The sequence below is a fragment of the Molothrus aeneus genome, chromosome 2 (assembly GCF_037042795.1).
Source record: "Molothrus aeneus isolate 106 chromosome 2, BPBGC_Maene_1.0, whole genome shotgun sequence".
NCBI classification, from domain to species: domain Eukaryota; kingdom Metazoa; phylum Chordata; class Aves; order Passeriformes; family Icteridae; genus Molothrus; species Molothrus aeneus.
Window position 1 is genome coordinate 39,880,778 of NC_089647.1, and position 17,783 is coordinate 39,898,560.

Here is a 17,783-nt window from a genome sequence, read left to right on the forward strand (position 1 = left end):
AAGTGTAGCATCATAGTTACAAAAAAAAAATTAGCTATGTAATTTCTTGCAGAAGAAATTGGTGCAAACAGCAAAGTGTTCTTCAACTGTAAAAGTTAGGAGAGAGAAAGGAGAATGCAAGGGTGACCTCTGCAAGGTCCAGATGGTATAAAGAATATAAATTATTTTGGAATGGTCCAAAAACTAAGTAACATTTCATGAATGCAGACAAGGCAGCTAAGGCAAGCCAGATAATAGTTCCTTCTTAAAGGATCTATTCCAGTACTTTCTAGAAAATGTGCTTATTTCCTTAAATCTTTTAGAGATGTTGAGAAGGGATAAAACCATATTACTGGAGACTAACACAAAAAACATTTAAGAAGATGAAAAAATAACTAAGAGGTGGAGTTCCACTAGCATACTGTCAACGCTGTATGTTTGTTAACTGTGAAGAATTTTTCATCCTGTTCTTTTGAGAAAATCTGAGTTTTGTTTCCATGTTTGTTTTTTACGTCTTTCAAAATGATTGTGATTGCCTCAAGTTTATTGTGAGAAACTGTATTTAGCAATTTGTACTCTGAGTTCAGAGCTTTAAACCACAACATGTAGCATCCTGTCACTGGTAGCAATTACTGCTAGTTGCATCAGGAGAAAGTAAAAACAGATACTTAGCTCACTTCACATGATTGTTCTCTGGGATTGTCACTGATGGGATTGTGATGCTGAATCTAAGTAACCCCTATGCCCTTGAGAAAGTAATACAAATGGAAAGAAATACTTTTCTAGACAGGTTTGCTTACATGAGAATGAAGTCTTAAGAGTTTTCAGAATGTTTTCCTCTTTCTTGCCCTCTTAGGGTTAATTCTTGTCTTATGTTTCCATTGACTCTGCTTCAGCTCTTTGACTTCTATTTGAAAACAATTTTGAGCAAAGACTCTGTCACAGTTGTAACAGAATTCAAAGCTTATAAATCAATCATATGTTTGAGTCACCTGAAACCTTGTCCTTGTAAAACATAAAGCCAAAGAGCAGGTAAATCTAAACGCTTGGCATTTCTTCTAAAATGTTGAGTGTCAAATATTTACCCAAATATTTTTAATAGTTCTTTCAAATACTTGTTCTCCCACCTTAGTGGGAGAAACTCAATTATTTTCTTTCTGCTCCTGGTATGCTAAAGTGAATTTTGTGGCTGAAAGCAGAATTCTTCTATTTTGAGACTGATCTTTCCATGTTTCAGGAAATTCAGTTTGCCATATTCCATTAAAAAACTATGTTTAAAATACAGATGACTCTTAAGACTCATGTTCTTTTTCTTTGTTCTTGACCTGCTGCCTGCTTCAGTCTATCTCGTTTAAGGCTACTGATTGCATTGCAATATAAGAGAAATATTTTATCAATGTAGCTTCAATCCAGATAATGGACTCACCTGGTCTTAAAATCTCATTTTAAGCAGAACATTCTTTTTCTTTGTTTTCCTTTCAGCCCAGTCATTGAAGGAGTTTGCTCGGCTCCTGATTGCTGTTGAAGAGGAGAGAAGACGACTGGTAAGTTTGCTGGCAGTAATCTTCCATTGGACCTCTCCTTGAGTAAAATAGTACACATTTTTCTATTCTCCCTGAAGTGGTTTTTTAAAAATTTTATTTCTGTAGTAGAGGTTAAGTACATCATAAGAATTATTTGGAATTCTTACACAAAGGCAGAAATGTACTAGCACAAACTACAGCAATTTTTATTAAACAGTTCAACCAAAGATGTTTGCATCAATTTAAAAATTGTTTTCTCTCTGTTTCCTACCTTCCTACTCCCTGACCCAAAATAAGCTTTGAATCCTGGTGTACCTTTCCCTTCCTGCAAAAAGCTTATACTGGAGATGGAGATCTGTGTTTGTATTTAATGAAATACTCTTGAGTGTTGTACAGTGAGTGTATGCTAGTAATGCAAGAATTTGAGAAGTGATAAGAAAAGAAAGTAAATTCATTACCTGAGAGAAACTCCTGTAGAATACATTATTGATCAGTCTGGCTAGAGTCATCCATTGATACAGTGTCCTTATGCCATTTGAATCTGTTGTTTGCTTTAATTTTTGTATCTCTATTCAAATATAGCTTTGTTAAAGAAGTTTTAAGTGTATTTTTATGGAACTATTTAAAAAAAAAATCCAGGTGAGCAGTGAAGCTATTTTTGTCCTTCCTTGGGAGTCAGTCATGAATAAGGGAGTGAGCTAAGAATTAACATCAGTAGGGGGATTTTTAAATATTGTGAAAGTTTAACTCACTCTAATCCATCCAAAGATTATGTCTGTGCCGGTTTTCCTTTCTCTTATGGGTACTTAGAACACTGAGGTAAGGCTTTTGTGACTCAGTTCAGAATCAATTTACTAATTCAGAAAAAAGTTTATGTAAATTTGTCTTAACCTAGAAGTAAATAGCCATAGAATTGCTCTCCCACTATTTCTGTTTATATAAATATTTTAAATTAGCAAAGTCATAGCATTTATTAAGTACAATTGCATTGCTAATATTACTTAAATGTATGAAAGTATAATTATTTTTTTACTTTATGCAAATCATTTTTTCCTGGGTAGCTGGGATAGTGAGGTGACTGTTCTGTACTTACCACCTTAAAAGTAGGTTAGCAGAACACTTAGTAGTTCCTTAGTTAAACAATGTTTCAAAATTGATAGCTCTCCAGTTTAAGTTAAAGATTGTTATGAGCTAACTATTAGGAAAAAAAAAAAAAGCAATGAATAGATGAGGGTTTTATTTTTCAAACTCATTAGTCTTTCATACTATGTAAAAAAATCCTATTATTTTCTCTCATTTCTTTAACCTCTTTTTTTTTCCCTCAGAGGAGTCACTACAGTTTTCAGTTTTAGAAGTTTATGGCCTCTCTTTGGTTTATAATTTGATCTTGCCATATAATGTTTTTGTGAAAGATGTAGGAAGGCCTTTAGCATAAAAGAAGGAAAAAAAATTAATATTATTGAGTGAAAAAAGACTAGTCAGATGGAATAATATGTTTTGTTCTGTATCAATATGGATTCCATGGGAATGCATGGATTGTGTAGCTGAGTGTGGTAGGTTGACCCTGGTTGGATTAGCAGTGCCCACCAAAGCTGCTGTGTCACTGCCCTCCTCGTCTGGGCAGGGAAGAGATAATTTAAGGGAAGGTTCATGGGCTGAGATAAGGGCAGGGGGAGATCACTTGGCAATCACTGTCATGAGCAAAACAGACTCAACTTGGGGAAATCTGTTTAATTTAATGGCAAATCAGAGTAGGGTAATAAGAAGCAAAACCCAAATCTTCAAGAAACTTCTTCCGCCCTTCCCTTCTTTTGAGGTTTTACTTTAATCCCAGTTCTCTACCTCCTCCCTGCCAATGGCAGAGAAGGGCAGGGGATGAGGGCTGCACCTCCTTCCTCCCCATGGGGAGGACTCCTCACACTCTTCTCTTGCTCCGGTATTGGTCCCTCCCTTGGGGGACAGTCTCCACAAACTTCTCCAACATGAGTCTTTCCCATGGCTGCAGTTCTTCATGACCTGCTCCAGTGTGGGTCCTTTCCACAGGATTGAGTCCTCCAGGAATAGGCTGCTCCAGTGTGGGTTCATGCAGGGTCTTCATGTATGGAGAAGCTGCTCTGGACAGGAAATTATTTGTATCCACCTTTTTGCTCAGGTTGGAATAACCTCATTCACTTCCCATTCTCTGTCCAGAATGAGAATATTGAGGACACGCAGTTTTCATGGTAGTTATATTTGCATAAGAAAATTTATCAGACTTCGGATTTCTCTATGTTTAAAATGTTTGAGCTGCCTGTTAGTGGAATTTGTTTAATTATTACTGGAGTAAAAGTATCACCTTTGTCAAAGATGTGGATTTTTTATTCCTCAGTGTCTTACTGCAGTTTTCTACATGTCGTCATAAAATCCAGAGGTCCCTGTGAGGATCAGTATGCCAAGTAGATTCCTAGTATAAGGTTTTTCCTTGAGAAACTTGTAATTTAACTGTGGAATCTTGAGAGCACTTTTGCTTGCTTCTGAGGAAGTTTGGAGCATTATGCATATGTGACAGTGGTCACAGGGGTCTTAGGATGAGGGAAGAGATGTAGATCTGACTCCATGTAACAGAAGGCTTGATTTATTATTTTATGATATATATTACATTAAAACTACAGTAAAAGAATAGAAGGAAAAGTTTCATCTCAGAAGGCTAGCTAAGCTAAGAATAGAAAAAGAAAGAATGATAACAAAAGGTAGCTGCCTCAGACTCTCTGTCCGAGTCAGCTCTGCTGCAATTGGCCATTAATTACAAACAAGCAGATGAGACCAATCACAGATGCACCTGTTGCATTCCACAGCAGCAGATAACCATTGTTTACATTTTGTTCCTGAAGCCTCTCATCTTCTCAGAAGGAAAAATCCTAAGAAAGGATTTTTAATGAAAAGATGTCTGTGACATGCATACACTAAGATTTCTCTGCTGGAAGCACTTAAAGTCAGCCAATTTGCAGCTTAGTGGTGATACTAAAGAAGGTTCTCAGCTGATAGGAAAGCTTGAGACATGGCATGAAGGTCTTTAAGAATTTAATTTCCTTCTGCGTAAAGAGAGAAAACATGCAAAAGTTATTTTTAAAAAGCTTGTTCTTTCTGACATTTTGTAGAAGGCTTGGAGAAAAACATCTAGGCAATGTTGTGGCTCTTTTTGGATATACTTCATCATACTACTTTCAACTTTCTTTTAATTCTTGTAGCATGTGATAGTAAAAGACACTATTGTCTCAGTGAATGCAGGATGTATGAGAATATGGAGTGACAGATATTAATTTTGCATATCAGCTAATGGCCTTGTTTCCCTGCCTTGAACTTTATTTTGTTAAATTATGAGCATACATATAAGTGCATTAATCAGGTTAGAATATGAAAAGTATAAAAAAGTTTATATTCATGTGACCGATTTATTTCCAATCTGATGTCTATTAAATTCTTCATAAGTCAAATTATATTTTTGTCTTACCGAACACAATATTGGAGTGCTTGTCCGCTGATTGTATAAATGAAGTGTTTCCAGTGGTCAAGGAAATAGTTTGAGAAGGTGTTTAACAAGGCTTCTCTCCTTCCAGCATAAAGACCCAGAAGAGCCAGAAGTTGTTTTTTATTCAGAAGAAGCTAATGAAACAAGACATTATGAATGGTATTATTAGGAAAAACACTGAAGTATAAAGTCAAATGAAACTTCATGTCAAATAAATATTCTGTTTTGTAAGGCCTTGTGGCCATTATTACTGGCAGCAGTAATAATATGGTGATTATTGCAAGTCAGCTTCTTTTATCCTTGTCTTTTATTTCTTGATGCTAGAAAATTGAAGAGTAGTCAGAAAAAACAGAGGCCATGCACCACACATTTCCCCTTAAAAAGAAAAGAAAGGAAAAAATAACTCATAAGATAGCTTCTTTTATGATGTACAGCCTTAAGTTTTGATGAGGTCTGTCATATTGTGGTGGTGTTAATTTAGTGATGCTGTTGGTAAATGGTGCATTAAAAAATTCCAACTAAACAGCACTACTCTTGAGCTTCACATGTACTGTAAATTGGATAAAAAGTCAGATTCATCCCCACTGCATTTCCAGTGACTTCAGCAGCAAGCCATCAGGGATGTAGAATAATGACCTCTATTTCCTGGTGTTGATTAGGGAACAATAGAGATGCTGTAATTTAATCCCATGTGAATGTTTGAATCTTTATCAAGGGTACTTACTTAAAATAATTTCTGTCCTCTTTCACTGAATTTGCATTCTTTCTGTTAAATAAGTGATATATTTATTTTACAGATTCATATTTTATTTATGCTTCCTATTAATTTTATATTGTTATTAAAATTAATAACAAACAGAAATTATCTGGGAGTAAAACAAAATGCTACTTCCTTTTCCTCTTGAAGGATTATTCTGTGTTGTCATCACTATAGATGAACTGGTTCATGCTACTGGTCCTAGAGATCCACTATGAGTTTGAAGCATTGAATGAGTTCTTTTGAGTGTCAATGTTATCTTGCTGGAACTGCCTGATTATTTCTGAGAGCTTACTGAATCCAAGACTGAAATAGGTTCTTAATTCTTAAATTCCTTGCTATTTATCCAAGGTTTTTTTTTTTGGTTGCTGGCAGGTGATGAATGGCCCCAGAGCTTTTTCTCTCTGGCATCATGAATCAGTGAGATTCCTGACCAATATTAAATACTCTAGGGGATATATAAAAATTCTGTAGTGGATAGTTTTGTACTATGCTCGATGAATATTTTTCTTTATAAAGTCTGCTTTTTTTGTATCTAATAATCTTCATGCTTCAGACAGTATCTCATTTTTGTGGACTTTTTTTGTATTAACTGGATGTTCTCATTGTGGTTCTGTATTTGCCCTCACACAAGGGGTCTGATGCTATCTGCTTTCAGGAAAAGCATCAAAATATTCAGTTTCAAAAGCTGCACTTGAAGAAAAATAAATGAGTTGTTAAAACCAACTATCCATGGAATGGTACATAAAATCAGATACTGAAGGGCACAGCATGTTGTTGAGCAGAATTAACCTTTTCCCTATAATGCAAAGTGCATTACAGATTCCATCAGAAGAGTAAGGAGTCTCCTATCCACAGGGGCAGCATATTTCTCAGTTTATACAGGGGAAAAATAGCATTGCATGTACTAGCACCCTGAGACTGCAGAACAAACACCTGGCACTTTGTTTTGCATGGTGTCTCTCAAATTTCAAAAAAATAGTGTTTGATGGTGTTTGGATATACTTGGTAACTGATTTCAGTGTTTTTCACCTCTCGTGCAAGATTTGGCATTTAAATTAATCTCCTTGGTAGGAGTCTGCTGGGAAGAACACTGAAAGCATATTACTGTAAGTGAAAGAAAATGCCACAAATAAAAGGACTTCTTTGAAGTTACGACTGTTTTTTTGTTTCTTTATTTTTGTTCCTTCTACTCCCTCTCCTCCCATCATGTTTGCTGTTTAAAATTAATTGAAAGCACCTGGGTTTAAAGAGTTTGAGTTTTTTCCTTATACTTAAGATGGCTGTACATCCTATTGAGTCATTAAGGTAGCATGGACTGTTTTGTTAACTAACTTCTTTTGAAAGACTTTCTGAATTTCTGCATCAAATTACTAATTTAGAAGTACTTCTTTGAGGTTTCTCTTGAAGAAGGATCACTAAATCAGTACTGAATTTTCAAATTTCTTATAAACATAATTTTTACCTACATTTGTCTATTTATTTTTTCACCTTTTCTTCCTCCTATTTCATCCCAGATATAGCAGAGAGCATATTTGATATTAATTACAGAAAAATCCATGTCTTTAACGTAAGGGAAGTTCTGCAAGATAGGAAAATACTGGTTTCAATGGTTTTGGGGTTGGTTTGTTGTTTTGTTTTTTTTTTTTTTAACTATCAGCTTACTGTCCTCTGACAGGCTAAGTCTTAGAAATCGTTAGGAAAATTACTGGAAACAAATGACATGCTTTCACAAACCTTTCTGGGGAGGCCACATTTTGAATACTTGCTATATGCACTTCTGGCCAGAAAGTATGATGTAGATTACAAAAGATACAGGGGAAGGCAACAAGGAAAGCTTAACACCCAGAAGGTGAGAATGAGAAGAGACTGCAAGGAGGTCTCTTTGATTAGCTTTAATTAAAACAAATTAGATCAACGTTATTTGGAGGCCTGTGATTCATTAATTGAAATGACACCTTTCAGCACACTTGAACTAGTCCTCAGCAACAGGTTAACACTTCAGCCCTTGACATCAGATTTTTCTTCCCTTTTTTTCCTTGCTGATACCATTGTCAGTCTTACTCTGTAAGGATAAACAAGAAAAAACATTGCAAAATTACTTGGAGACTGTTGCAGAAGCAAGAGTGTGCTCAGTAGCATTGCATGGTTTTCTCCTGTGTTTTAACTCTGGAATAACTGGAGGAAATGTGCTACAGAGAATTTTATCTAATTAGCAGTTTGCAGAACCAGCTTTGCCTTAAATTTCAGTCAGCCTTGTGTTACCTCTTCATATTAATTGCGTGTCTGTCAAGTACAGACCTTTTGAGAAAAGGTCTTCCTGTTGTGCTGGTACAAATGTTTGTGTGTCTGTGTGGTGAACATAATTGGAGAAGTGATCCAGCTGGAAAAATAATTTCTCTCACACTAACTTTCTATTACTTCCTTCCCATAACTGCAGTGCACACAGGGAAAATGAAGACCTTCGATCCAGAAGATAATAATTACTTCAATATAATTGCTATCAAAAATATACTAGAACTGTACCTTCATTTCCCTGCAGATGTTATCTCTGATCATTATAACTCCTATATGAAATCGGGAAGCGATAGGCATATTTCTGTTGCACAGACTTCCTAGAGAGCATGATTGGTGAGTTCTTGTTGAGCAAGAACTCTCAATGCATCTTTCCCCCTTGCCCTGTCTTGGGCTTGAAGGAATCCTGTTCGCTGTCTTTCTCTGCACCACTTAAGTATGAAAATACACGTGTTCAGTGGATGTTTCTTAGCATTTGTGCTCGGTTTAAAAAAAAAAAACATAAAAAACCAGTAATAAAAGTAAACAGTTCATGTTCTGTTATCATTAAGGTAGTATAACATATAACGTATGTATTTCTGAACTTTTCTCAGATAAAGAATACTTACTAGGCCCAACAATTTGGAGATAAAATTATGGGTGCTATTAGTACAGAGCATTAGCTGGCTTATCCAGATAACACTGCATCAGCTTCCATAATTGTACACTTGATATGTTCCTAATTTGTTTAAATCTAGTTCTAATTTCTTCAATAACATTCATGATTTAAAATAATTTCTTCCATTTTTTTGTGGAAATGAAGAAAAAACAGTCATCCTGGGACATTTGAGTATGATAATTTTTAAAAGATCAAGCTGGTCTCAATAGAAAAAAATTGCAACTAGTCCCTCTCACATCCCTGTAACTGCCATCCTCAGGAACTGAAAATACAGGTCCTTATTTTCATAAACTTAGCAGAAGGTACTTCCAGAATCACTGCATTGTGACAGAACAGTACTATTAATTCAGAATATGTTCAGAATTTTATGATCATGAAGTCAACAGAGAACCTACTGTTCATGTTTTGCTCTCTATTTCTTAGCAGCTTTCTCCCTATGTTTTTCTTTTTCTTTTGAAAATGTGAGTTATTTCCTGTTGATATGAGTGTCCAGAGTGCAGAACCATACCACCTGTGGTGCCTTTTGTACCCTGTGCTCCTCATCTTGGGCCTAGATAATTTCATTGCCTTTAAACCTACCTGTTGAGGAGGAAAGCAATTTGACTGGTTTTAGAGACAGTCTTTGCTGTTTTCCAAGATAGTTGTCATAGAGTTGATTGGTGACAAAAAGTTATTTTCTTGTAGTAAGCAACTTTGTAAAAGGTCTGAAAACATAGATCTCCCATGTTGATCTCTATTGTTGTTTTGACTGGATAGTTGGCATCAAAGAGTGATCACTTGTCTGTCTTGATAGGGCTAAGAGGCTGTGAGTAAGACAGGAGAGTGGGAATAGGATAATTGTTCAAAAGGAAAGGAAAGGGGAACAGAGATAAGGGGGTTTATAAGATTCATGTACATTCTTTACCATCTTATGTAGTGTTCCAAGCCTTAGTAAGAAGGCTTTGGTAATTCAGTGTCCATATACTATTTGCTTTTCAGTCTTCTGCAGAGAATGCAAATTAAGAAAATCTTTTTTAGAAAATACTTTTAAGAAACAAAGTGTGCTGCAGGAGATTAGTGTAATTAGTTGTTAGCAATTACAGTTTCTCCTGCTTTCTATATTCAAGGTCTGTGTATTTGTATTTGCCTCCATATGGATATACAATTAGAGAATGGTTTGGGTTGGAAGGGATCTTAAAGACCATACTCCAACTCCCTCTGCTATGGCAGGGAGGCCACCCACAAGACCAGGTTGCTCAAAGCCCCATCCAGCTTTTGACACTTCTGGGGGTAGGGCATCTGCAATTTCTCTGGGCAACCTATGCCAAGGTCTCACCACCCTCAAATTAAAGAATTTCTTCCCTATATTTAATCTAAACCTACCCTCTTTCAGTTTAAAGACATTCCCCCTTGTGCTGTCACTACCTGTCCTTATAAAAGGTCTCTCTCCAGCTTTACCTTGCAGCATTTTTCAGTGAGAACATTCACAAAATGAGATTGCTTGCTATTTCCAGTTTTGAAGAGTATCATGGAGAGAGATATGAAATGCTGTCCTCATTAAAAGTGCAGAATGAAAGGTTAGTTGGAAAGCTTCTTGCTACTTGTCATTTTATAAATCTAATTTGTTCTCAATTCATATGTTTACTCCATGCAGGCATTTCACTGCATGTGATATTGCATTGCATAACGGCACTTCCCAAAGTTTTGAGAAGCATTCTGTGAGTAGCATGGCTGGAAGGAATTTATTTTAATGACATTTTAATCTTCACAGAAATGTGGTAGTTGCAATTTTAGTTTGTAGATTCTTTTGCTTCCACCAGAGTCACTAAGTGTCTTTTCAGATGACTGTTGACATAGAAAAAAGGAAGAAAGGTGTTTGCACTTTTAAATGACTGTTTTAAGGGAGCATGAGTTCTAGATCAGCCAACCTTATAGCCTTTAAGTTTATGCATTTATTTTCTGACTACAGAGGGAGGGAATGGAGCTGGTCATAGAAGAGGATATGTGCTGTACCCATTACTAACTTGTAATAATTTTGATGCTGCTATCCTACATGCTATCTGACATGCTACTTTCTTAATTTTTTAATGGATTCTAAATTTATCTGCAATTCTCCTGGAGGTATGAAGAAAGGTGCTTCATTCCCACAAACTTAATTTTGAATTTTCCTTCATTTAGTCTGATCTCTGGAATGAAACCTCTGTATTTGTTGTTCTTATGTAATGTCCTGGGAAATGTGATTAAAAACAGAAAACAGCACAAGCACTTTATGTACCAAAGGGTGTGTAGAAACAAATATGCCTTTATTTAAACCAAAGAAACACCAGCCAAACAAAGCCCCCACCTTTTCATAAGGAAGCAAAATATTCTCCCTTGAGCAATCTGTGTAATCTGCATGGGCTCGTAGCTGTGTTACATACAAAGGTGTTTTATATAATTATTCTCTTTTAGGATGTTGTGTTAGTATTTGCAGAATACTTAGGTTGCCTTTATTATACTTTTCAAATGTCTGCAGAGGCTTCAGTTACAGTTATCTTGAGACGCTTTCTTACATGTATCTCCCAGAGCAAGTGCTTTTGCTTTGTGCTAAGACTGAAACAGATTAACAGTTTTGTCTGTTTTTTGGCAGCCATGCCAGTTTATTATGTACCCACTTCACAAAACTGACCTGGCTAAAAGCAAAACAAACAAGATATTTACTGGTTATTTTTCAACCATGTTGCAACAGACTGTTTCAGTGTAACAGCCACAGAGGACAGAAGAAGAAGTCAAAAATTGGATGAAGGAGCATTTCAAGATCAGCAAACTGCTTAAGCTAGCGTGACCACCAAAACAAATGACTATAAATCTACTTCATGGTGCAATATTTGTTGCAGCCCTGCTATTACAAGTAGTTGTAGTCAGAGAAAGAGATTATTTTTCTAGTGTTTAAAGGAAATTAGAGTTGAAATCTGGAAGCCATGGTCACATGGTCCTGAGAAAAGTTTTGAAGTATGGGGCCACAGAGTCTGGTAGCCTTAAGGATTAAAATATTGTGAGAGTTACTTCTTTGGATAGCTGTTCTTTAGTAAAAGCTACTTTTCAAACAATATTGAGTTCTGTTTCCTTTCTGGGTTAAGTGGAGGTGGCCCATCCACCTTGGCCAAAATCATTAAAATTTTGGCCCAGTTTGTTGTCATGTGACATGTCATGATGTGATCTCATGGAGTTGATGTGAAATTCCCCCTGGAGTCCAGTGTCACAGTCAGTACAGAGTGGGCTATGGCAAGCCAAAGCATGCAGGGGGTTCTGGCATTGCCCTGAGCCTCCACCTGTCCCAGAGCCATGGGCTGGGGCCAGCGCGGAGCTGTGAGGTGGCTGCAGGCAGGGCCAGCCCAGGCCTGCCCCTCCGGCACCGCTCCAGTTCACGTCCCGTCAGTCCTGACAGCGCTGCCCTGCAGACTGCCCCAGCATCCCCCTCCCCATGGCTAGAGGCCATTTTTCACCAGGGATACTATTGAGGGGGCAGGGGTGCTGCTTGATAGGGTGAGACCATCCATAATTCCCACACTGAGGCAAAGGGTGACTCGGTTTCCCTGATGGGCATCCAGCAGGATCACAGGGAGGTACGGCATCTGCAGCTGAGCCCATGTAGCAACACACAATCTTAGCAGAGTCACAGTTTGAAGAAACCAGACTAGCCCTATGTCTCTCCTAGGCTGCCTCTTACACTATATTGAGACCTTTCTACAAGCTAGATGAGAGCTTTCTAAGTTGACTTATTTTGTTAGCTCTATTTGCACGAGATCAGAAAAAAAGGCTAAAAAGTATGAATCTGATACTATTTTTGGACCTTTTGCTCTAAATATCTTGTCATGGCATGTGTCATGACATGTCCTGTGCTCCTTTCTTAATTCCGTCTGCTGTTCCCAACCTACTCATTTTGAATTTTCACCACTGACAACTTCCATAACCTTCTAATTTTATAATTATTCAGCATTTGAGCCTTTAATAACATATGAACATTCTTCAGTGTGTCAGCTACCAGTAAAACTTAGTATGCCAATAGCAAGGAGAAATGGAAAGGTTTTCTATGGATCCTATATCTAAAGCTCCCTTACCTCTTAGTAGTTTGTAGCTGTGGCTAACCTACGATTTTGCAGAATATATCTCAAATTTTCATGCACGTGCTTTTGTTTCCTGAAAGGATACATACTTCCAGTTTCAACATTAACAGTTCCTGGGCATAGTACCATTACAAACAGCTAAGCTGATTTTGGCTTTATGCCTGGCTGTGTCCATTCACAAAGTAGTTGTTAAAGCAAAATACAACTTCTAATTACATTCATCTCTGAGTAGATAATTTCCTCAGCACCAACTTCTTGGTGTTTTTTTGTTTGATTTTTTTTTAACAATGCTTTTTGGGGTTTGGTCTTGTTGGTACTGAAGAGACAACAAATAGTAGATAGAAGAACCATGGCAGTATCCAAACTATCAAGAATGTGTCACAGATGCAAAGCATTGAACTGTCAGACCGCCTTTCTCAGTGTTTTATTTCACAGCAGCTGTGCAATATAATGCAAAGTGATTCCTAATAGTAACAGATCGTAGACCTATTAACCCCACTTGTGCAGTTAGTGGCATTGACCTGTGAAGACCTACAGTGTCTGTGAAAGTGCAAATTAATTTTCATACTGGAAGGCAGCACATGATGATCACAAATAGTGCAGGGCCTGCTGTAATCCAGCACAACTTCGCTTGGCTGCTTGAATTCTCACCTTCACTAAGAACAGCGGACAGGTATTATGTGACTGCTTACATAGCTGCTCAGTCCCCATAGCTATCACTTAGTCACAGATAAGGCATTTTTTCTTCATGTAAAAGTGATTGCATTGATTGCTAAAAGAGTAAGTAGGTAGATCTATACATAAGACCCCTTTCAGTTTGAACTGTTCATCTTCTCAAGCTCTCACTCTGATTTGAAATTTTTATTTCTTTATCTTGGAAGTGTGAGTGCTGCTTACATCATCTAGCTAAGAAGAGACAGTCATCTGACAGGAAGAATTTGGGAGAGAATTTAGGCTCAATGACAGGAAAACTTCCTCACGATGAGCTGCATTGTGAAATACTTTACCAAAGAAAATAGACTTTACCATGGAAAATGTCTAATGCACAAACTGAGATTAGGCCAAGTGTTGGAAAATGTACTGTAGAAACAGAGTAAGTATTTTATATTACTCAGTGACCATGCATCCCTCAGCCTGGAGCATCATTAATCAGATTGTCATCAAGTATCTTTCAGTAAGTTATTTCAAAGGTGCCCATCATGGTAATGGGCTAAGAGTATGGTGTATTTCTTAAAAAGACTTCCATACTCTTTTTTGAGGTAAAGGTTATGGGAAAAATGGGAAACAGGCAGAAGTTGGACAACATCTAACAAATCTGCTTTTCTAGTTGAATTTAAGAGTAGCTTCCTCACCCGTGACGTTTGTCCCAAGAGCATTTTGCATGAGGCTCTAAATCAATTGATTTCAGTATTTTGGAGCCTAAATTTCTATGCACAGTTCTGTAGCTGGCCAATTTTATTGCTTGTTTGTTTGAAGAAAATTAGAGCCACTGTGTCAAATAGAACCATTACTGGCAATTTGAAAAATTTATTGATATTCTCTGACAGATTCTGCAGGATGAAATATTTAAAAGAAAACCCTAGCTGCGGTAAACATTCCTGCCAACATCTTGGCTTTCACATTGGGTTAGCCATTTGGTTATTTTTATGTCTGCTAAACTTCCATTTTGTTTATTTATTTGTTTCAAACTTTAAATGTTGAGGTGTTTGTTCTTACTTCGGACTCAGAAGCTGTTGCTTATGACATCCAGGCAATCAAACTCTTGATCTCTTAAGTCTGTTGCTAAAGAGCAGCTTGTCTATGTGCTTTAATGTGTCCAGCTTCGGTCTAGGAAGAAGGAACCTGCACTCTGACTCTGTTTTTTTAAGGAAAGAATATTTAAAGGCAGTTTCAGGAATTCTGACAAATAAAGCTTGTCAAAATAAATGTTGTGATGATGGCTGCTCAACATCCCTTAAGGAATAATCTGCACTAATTAAATAACATTGGTTTTACTTTTCATGGCAAGTTAGAAAGTTCTTACTTTGATAAGTGAAATGTTTATTTATTCTTTTGTTGATTTCCAACTTTCCCTTCACATCCTAATGGACCTCACAAGGAGGCCTGTTCAGGGTACATTCACTCCACTCTGGAGAGGTTTTGTTGACATCTGCACAGTGAGGAAAACAGGCCTGGCTGCAAAATTTACAGATCAGGATTTGGAAAAGCAAAGAGACAAAATAATAAACATACGGAACTGATTTGGGGTAACTGTTAAGTAAGTCTACAGCCAGATTAAAAATCTCTTGGAAAGTTTAAAATAAGCTTTTTGTAGAGTAAAGCTTTTTGCTTATTTGCTAGGATTTATTTTAATCAGATAATTTCTGTAAATGTTAATGTAGTGAACAAAAAAGTTTAAAAAGCCACACAACTCTCCACAAAAGCAGAGCTTCCTTCATTTCTGCACTTCTTAAGTTGAAGATTTTCCCCTATAGAAAAAGATTTGGTTTTGTTTTGTTTACTCATTGTTTATGGGAAAAATTGTTCCATGTGATAAATGTTTAAGAAGGTGAGGATACTTGTAATATCCTAAAATATCTATATTTAACAGAGTACTCACTAGAATAACATACTGTTAAAAATGTTGTGAAGTGTGGTATACTTAAATTCTGAATCAGTTTTTTTCTTAATTAGTTCTGTGCTCCAATTATGCTGTTTCCTGTGTTTATGTAGCCATTTCCCACTTGATAATATGTAATGTAAACGTTCAAGCTGAGAAATTTTTTGGTTTGTTTGGACAGCCATAAAGGGGGGTAAAACCATAAAAATTTTCTTCTGCTGCCTATCTGAAGCTACATTCTCAAGCTCTTTTCCTTTCTGTATGATTTGGACTCTCAGCCTAGTCAAGAGACATGCACTGTTTGTACTAATGGTAGTGATAAAAAGATAAATGCCTAGACTTGTAAGTACACTACCGAACTGTTTTTACTTCAGTGTAGTGGTGTTTGTGGCTGCTTTATCTTTTCCTCAGTTTTTGCTGAGTTACAGTCCATGGATTAAGCTGTAAAAAGAAGTGGTATCTCTTACTGGATGATTAGCTACCTACCATGACCATATCCACTGCTAATTTATGTCTTCTAAATATTTTCAGGGGGTTGCTAAAGAAAAAAGGGACAAAAAAGCCCAACTGTTGTTTTGGTGTGTTTTTGTGGGTTTTTATTTGTTTGTTCTTGGTTGGTTATTTTGGTTTTTTTTTTCCCTTTCATTTATCACCAGGTAGGTTTTTTCCTCCAAAAGGAGGAAACCTCTAGCTTCAGTCATCTTTGTAATTGTGCCTATATCAGAAAAAGTTAAATGCATTCTTTAACACTTTATAAAATGTTCCTATCTATGTAGAAAATTATTTTGCTGTTGCAACTAAGCAGTAAGTCTAAGAGACAGGAGAGGTTGCAAGTGAGAGGAGGCAGAATGGGTACATTACAGTTTCCAGCTCAAGTTGTTAGTGCCAGTAGTGACAGAAACCCCACTGAGCTCTTGCCCACTGAAGGAAAAACAGGAAGATGGTACACAGAGAAATTAAGTCTTTGAAGTGTGTCCTTGTACAATGAAAGAGTAGGTGGCATGCATGTGGTCTTTGTTATGTGAAAGGATTTTAAGGCAAAAGAAAGAAATGAAAGCACAGGAAGAGATAAAAAATGGAACCGAGGTACAGCAAATTTATCCCAATATATTATCTTCTACTGGGCTTTTGCAATAAATTGCAAGGTATAAAAGTCAGTAGGGTCTTTCCCCTTTCCTTTTTAACTTACTGGCCTCTGTTTTCTCTTAATCCATCAAAAACTCCTGTAGGGGCAAGATGTGAGTATTTTTTCACATAAATGAAAAATACTGGAGCACAAGCCTTGATGTACAATGTTTCTGCATTTGAATTTTACCTTACAATGGTCAGTGCATGTAGTGTGTGGGTACTGGTAGGTAACCAGGCTCACTGTAGCATCTACCCCTACTCCTGCTCTTTTGGGAAGTTGCTGGGTGTCATTGTGCTCGGTGCCTGCCCAGGAAAATATGTTTGGTTATGGCTAACATTGCATTAGACTAAGTCAGTCTGCTTAAACCCACACATCGAGGAAATGAGTGAAGAAGAACCAGTTGATGTCATTTGGCTTCTAATTTCTGAACACACTGAAGATGAGGCACTTCTTATGACATCGTCTTAGGACTTTTATTGTCAATACCTAGAACAGGAATTTTTCTAAATATATTCATGTGAGACTTTTCTAGTGGATCAAAACATCTAAGAGTCTGATTATAAATGTATTTTACCTTCAGGTTGGCCAAGGTTTTTCTGTTTTCAATTATTTAATGTATTTAATGTAACAGTATTGTTACATTAAATACATTAAATCATTCTGTTTTCAATGTATTTAATGTATTTAATGTAACAGTATTGGGGTCCCTCATCCCAATTGATCAAATTTGAATATCTTCCCCTACAAATTTTTGACACTGACTCCTTGTAGCTGAGCTGGAGGAATGATGGCAAGTCAGTCCTTCAGTAGGCACTGCTTGGGCACATTTGGTATTTTCATAATGAATTCAGGTGTCCCAGTTTTGGTATTAGTTTTGAATGCTAGGAATCTTGAATTCTACTTTTTGCCTTTAGCATACAGCAGGAGCTATGTTATTTACAAGAAGGGTAGCCCATGCTGTATGAACCCTCCAGCTGTATAAGATTACTAAATCATGGAGCTAGGACTGTAGCTTGTCATGTTTGTTCAAAACTCAGTGTTTAGAACTGTGCTATTAAAATTGATCTAGGTACCCTATTTTAGATGTGCAACTGTGGCCTGAAACATGAATTAAAGATTGCTTAATAAAGGTAATGTTACAGGGATTTAGTTTACAACTCTGTTGATCTATAAGTTGCTTGAGATAGGACATTCTTTGTTTTCAGATTGGTTCAGTGGTGCTATCAGTAGTAAAACTTAAATATTTTGTG

The 17,783-nt window shown here is 36.8% G+C and overlaps 1 protein-coding gene across 1 annotated transcript in view; it reads left to right on the forward strand.

Moving 5' to 3' along the window:
- Positions 1–17,783, forward strand: part of ARHGAP42 (Rho GTPase activating protein 42) — a 136,877-nt gene that overhangs the window by 47,245 nt on the left and 71,849 nt on the right. The window contains exon 3 of the mRNA XM_066544733.1: positions 1,462–1,523. Within this exon, the coding sequence (XP_066400830.1) occupies positions 1,462–1,523 (62 nt within the window). The remainder of the gene's footprint in view (positions 1–1,461; positions 1,524–17,783) is intronic.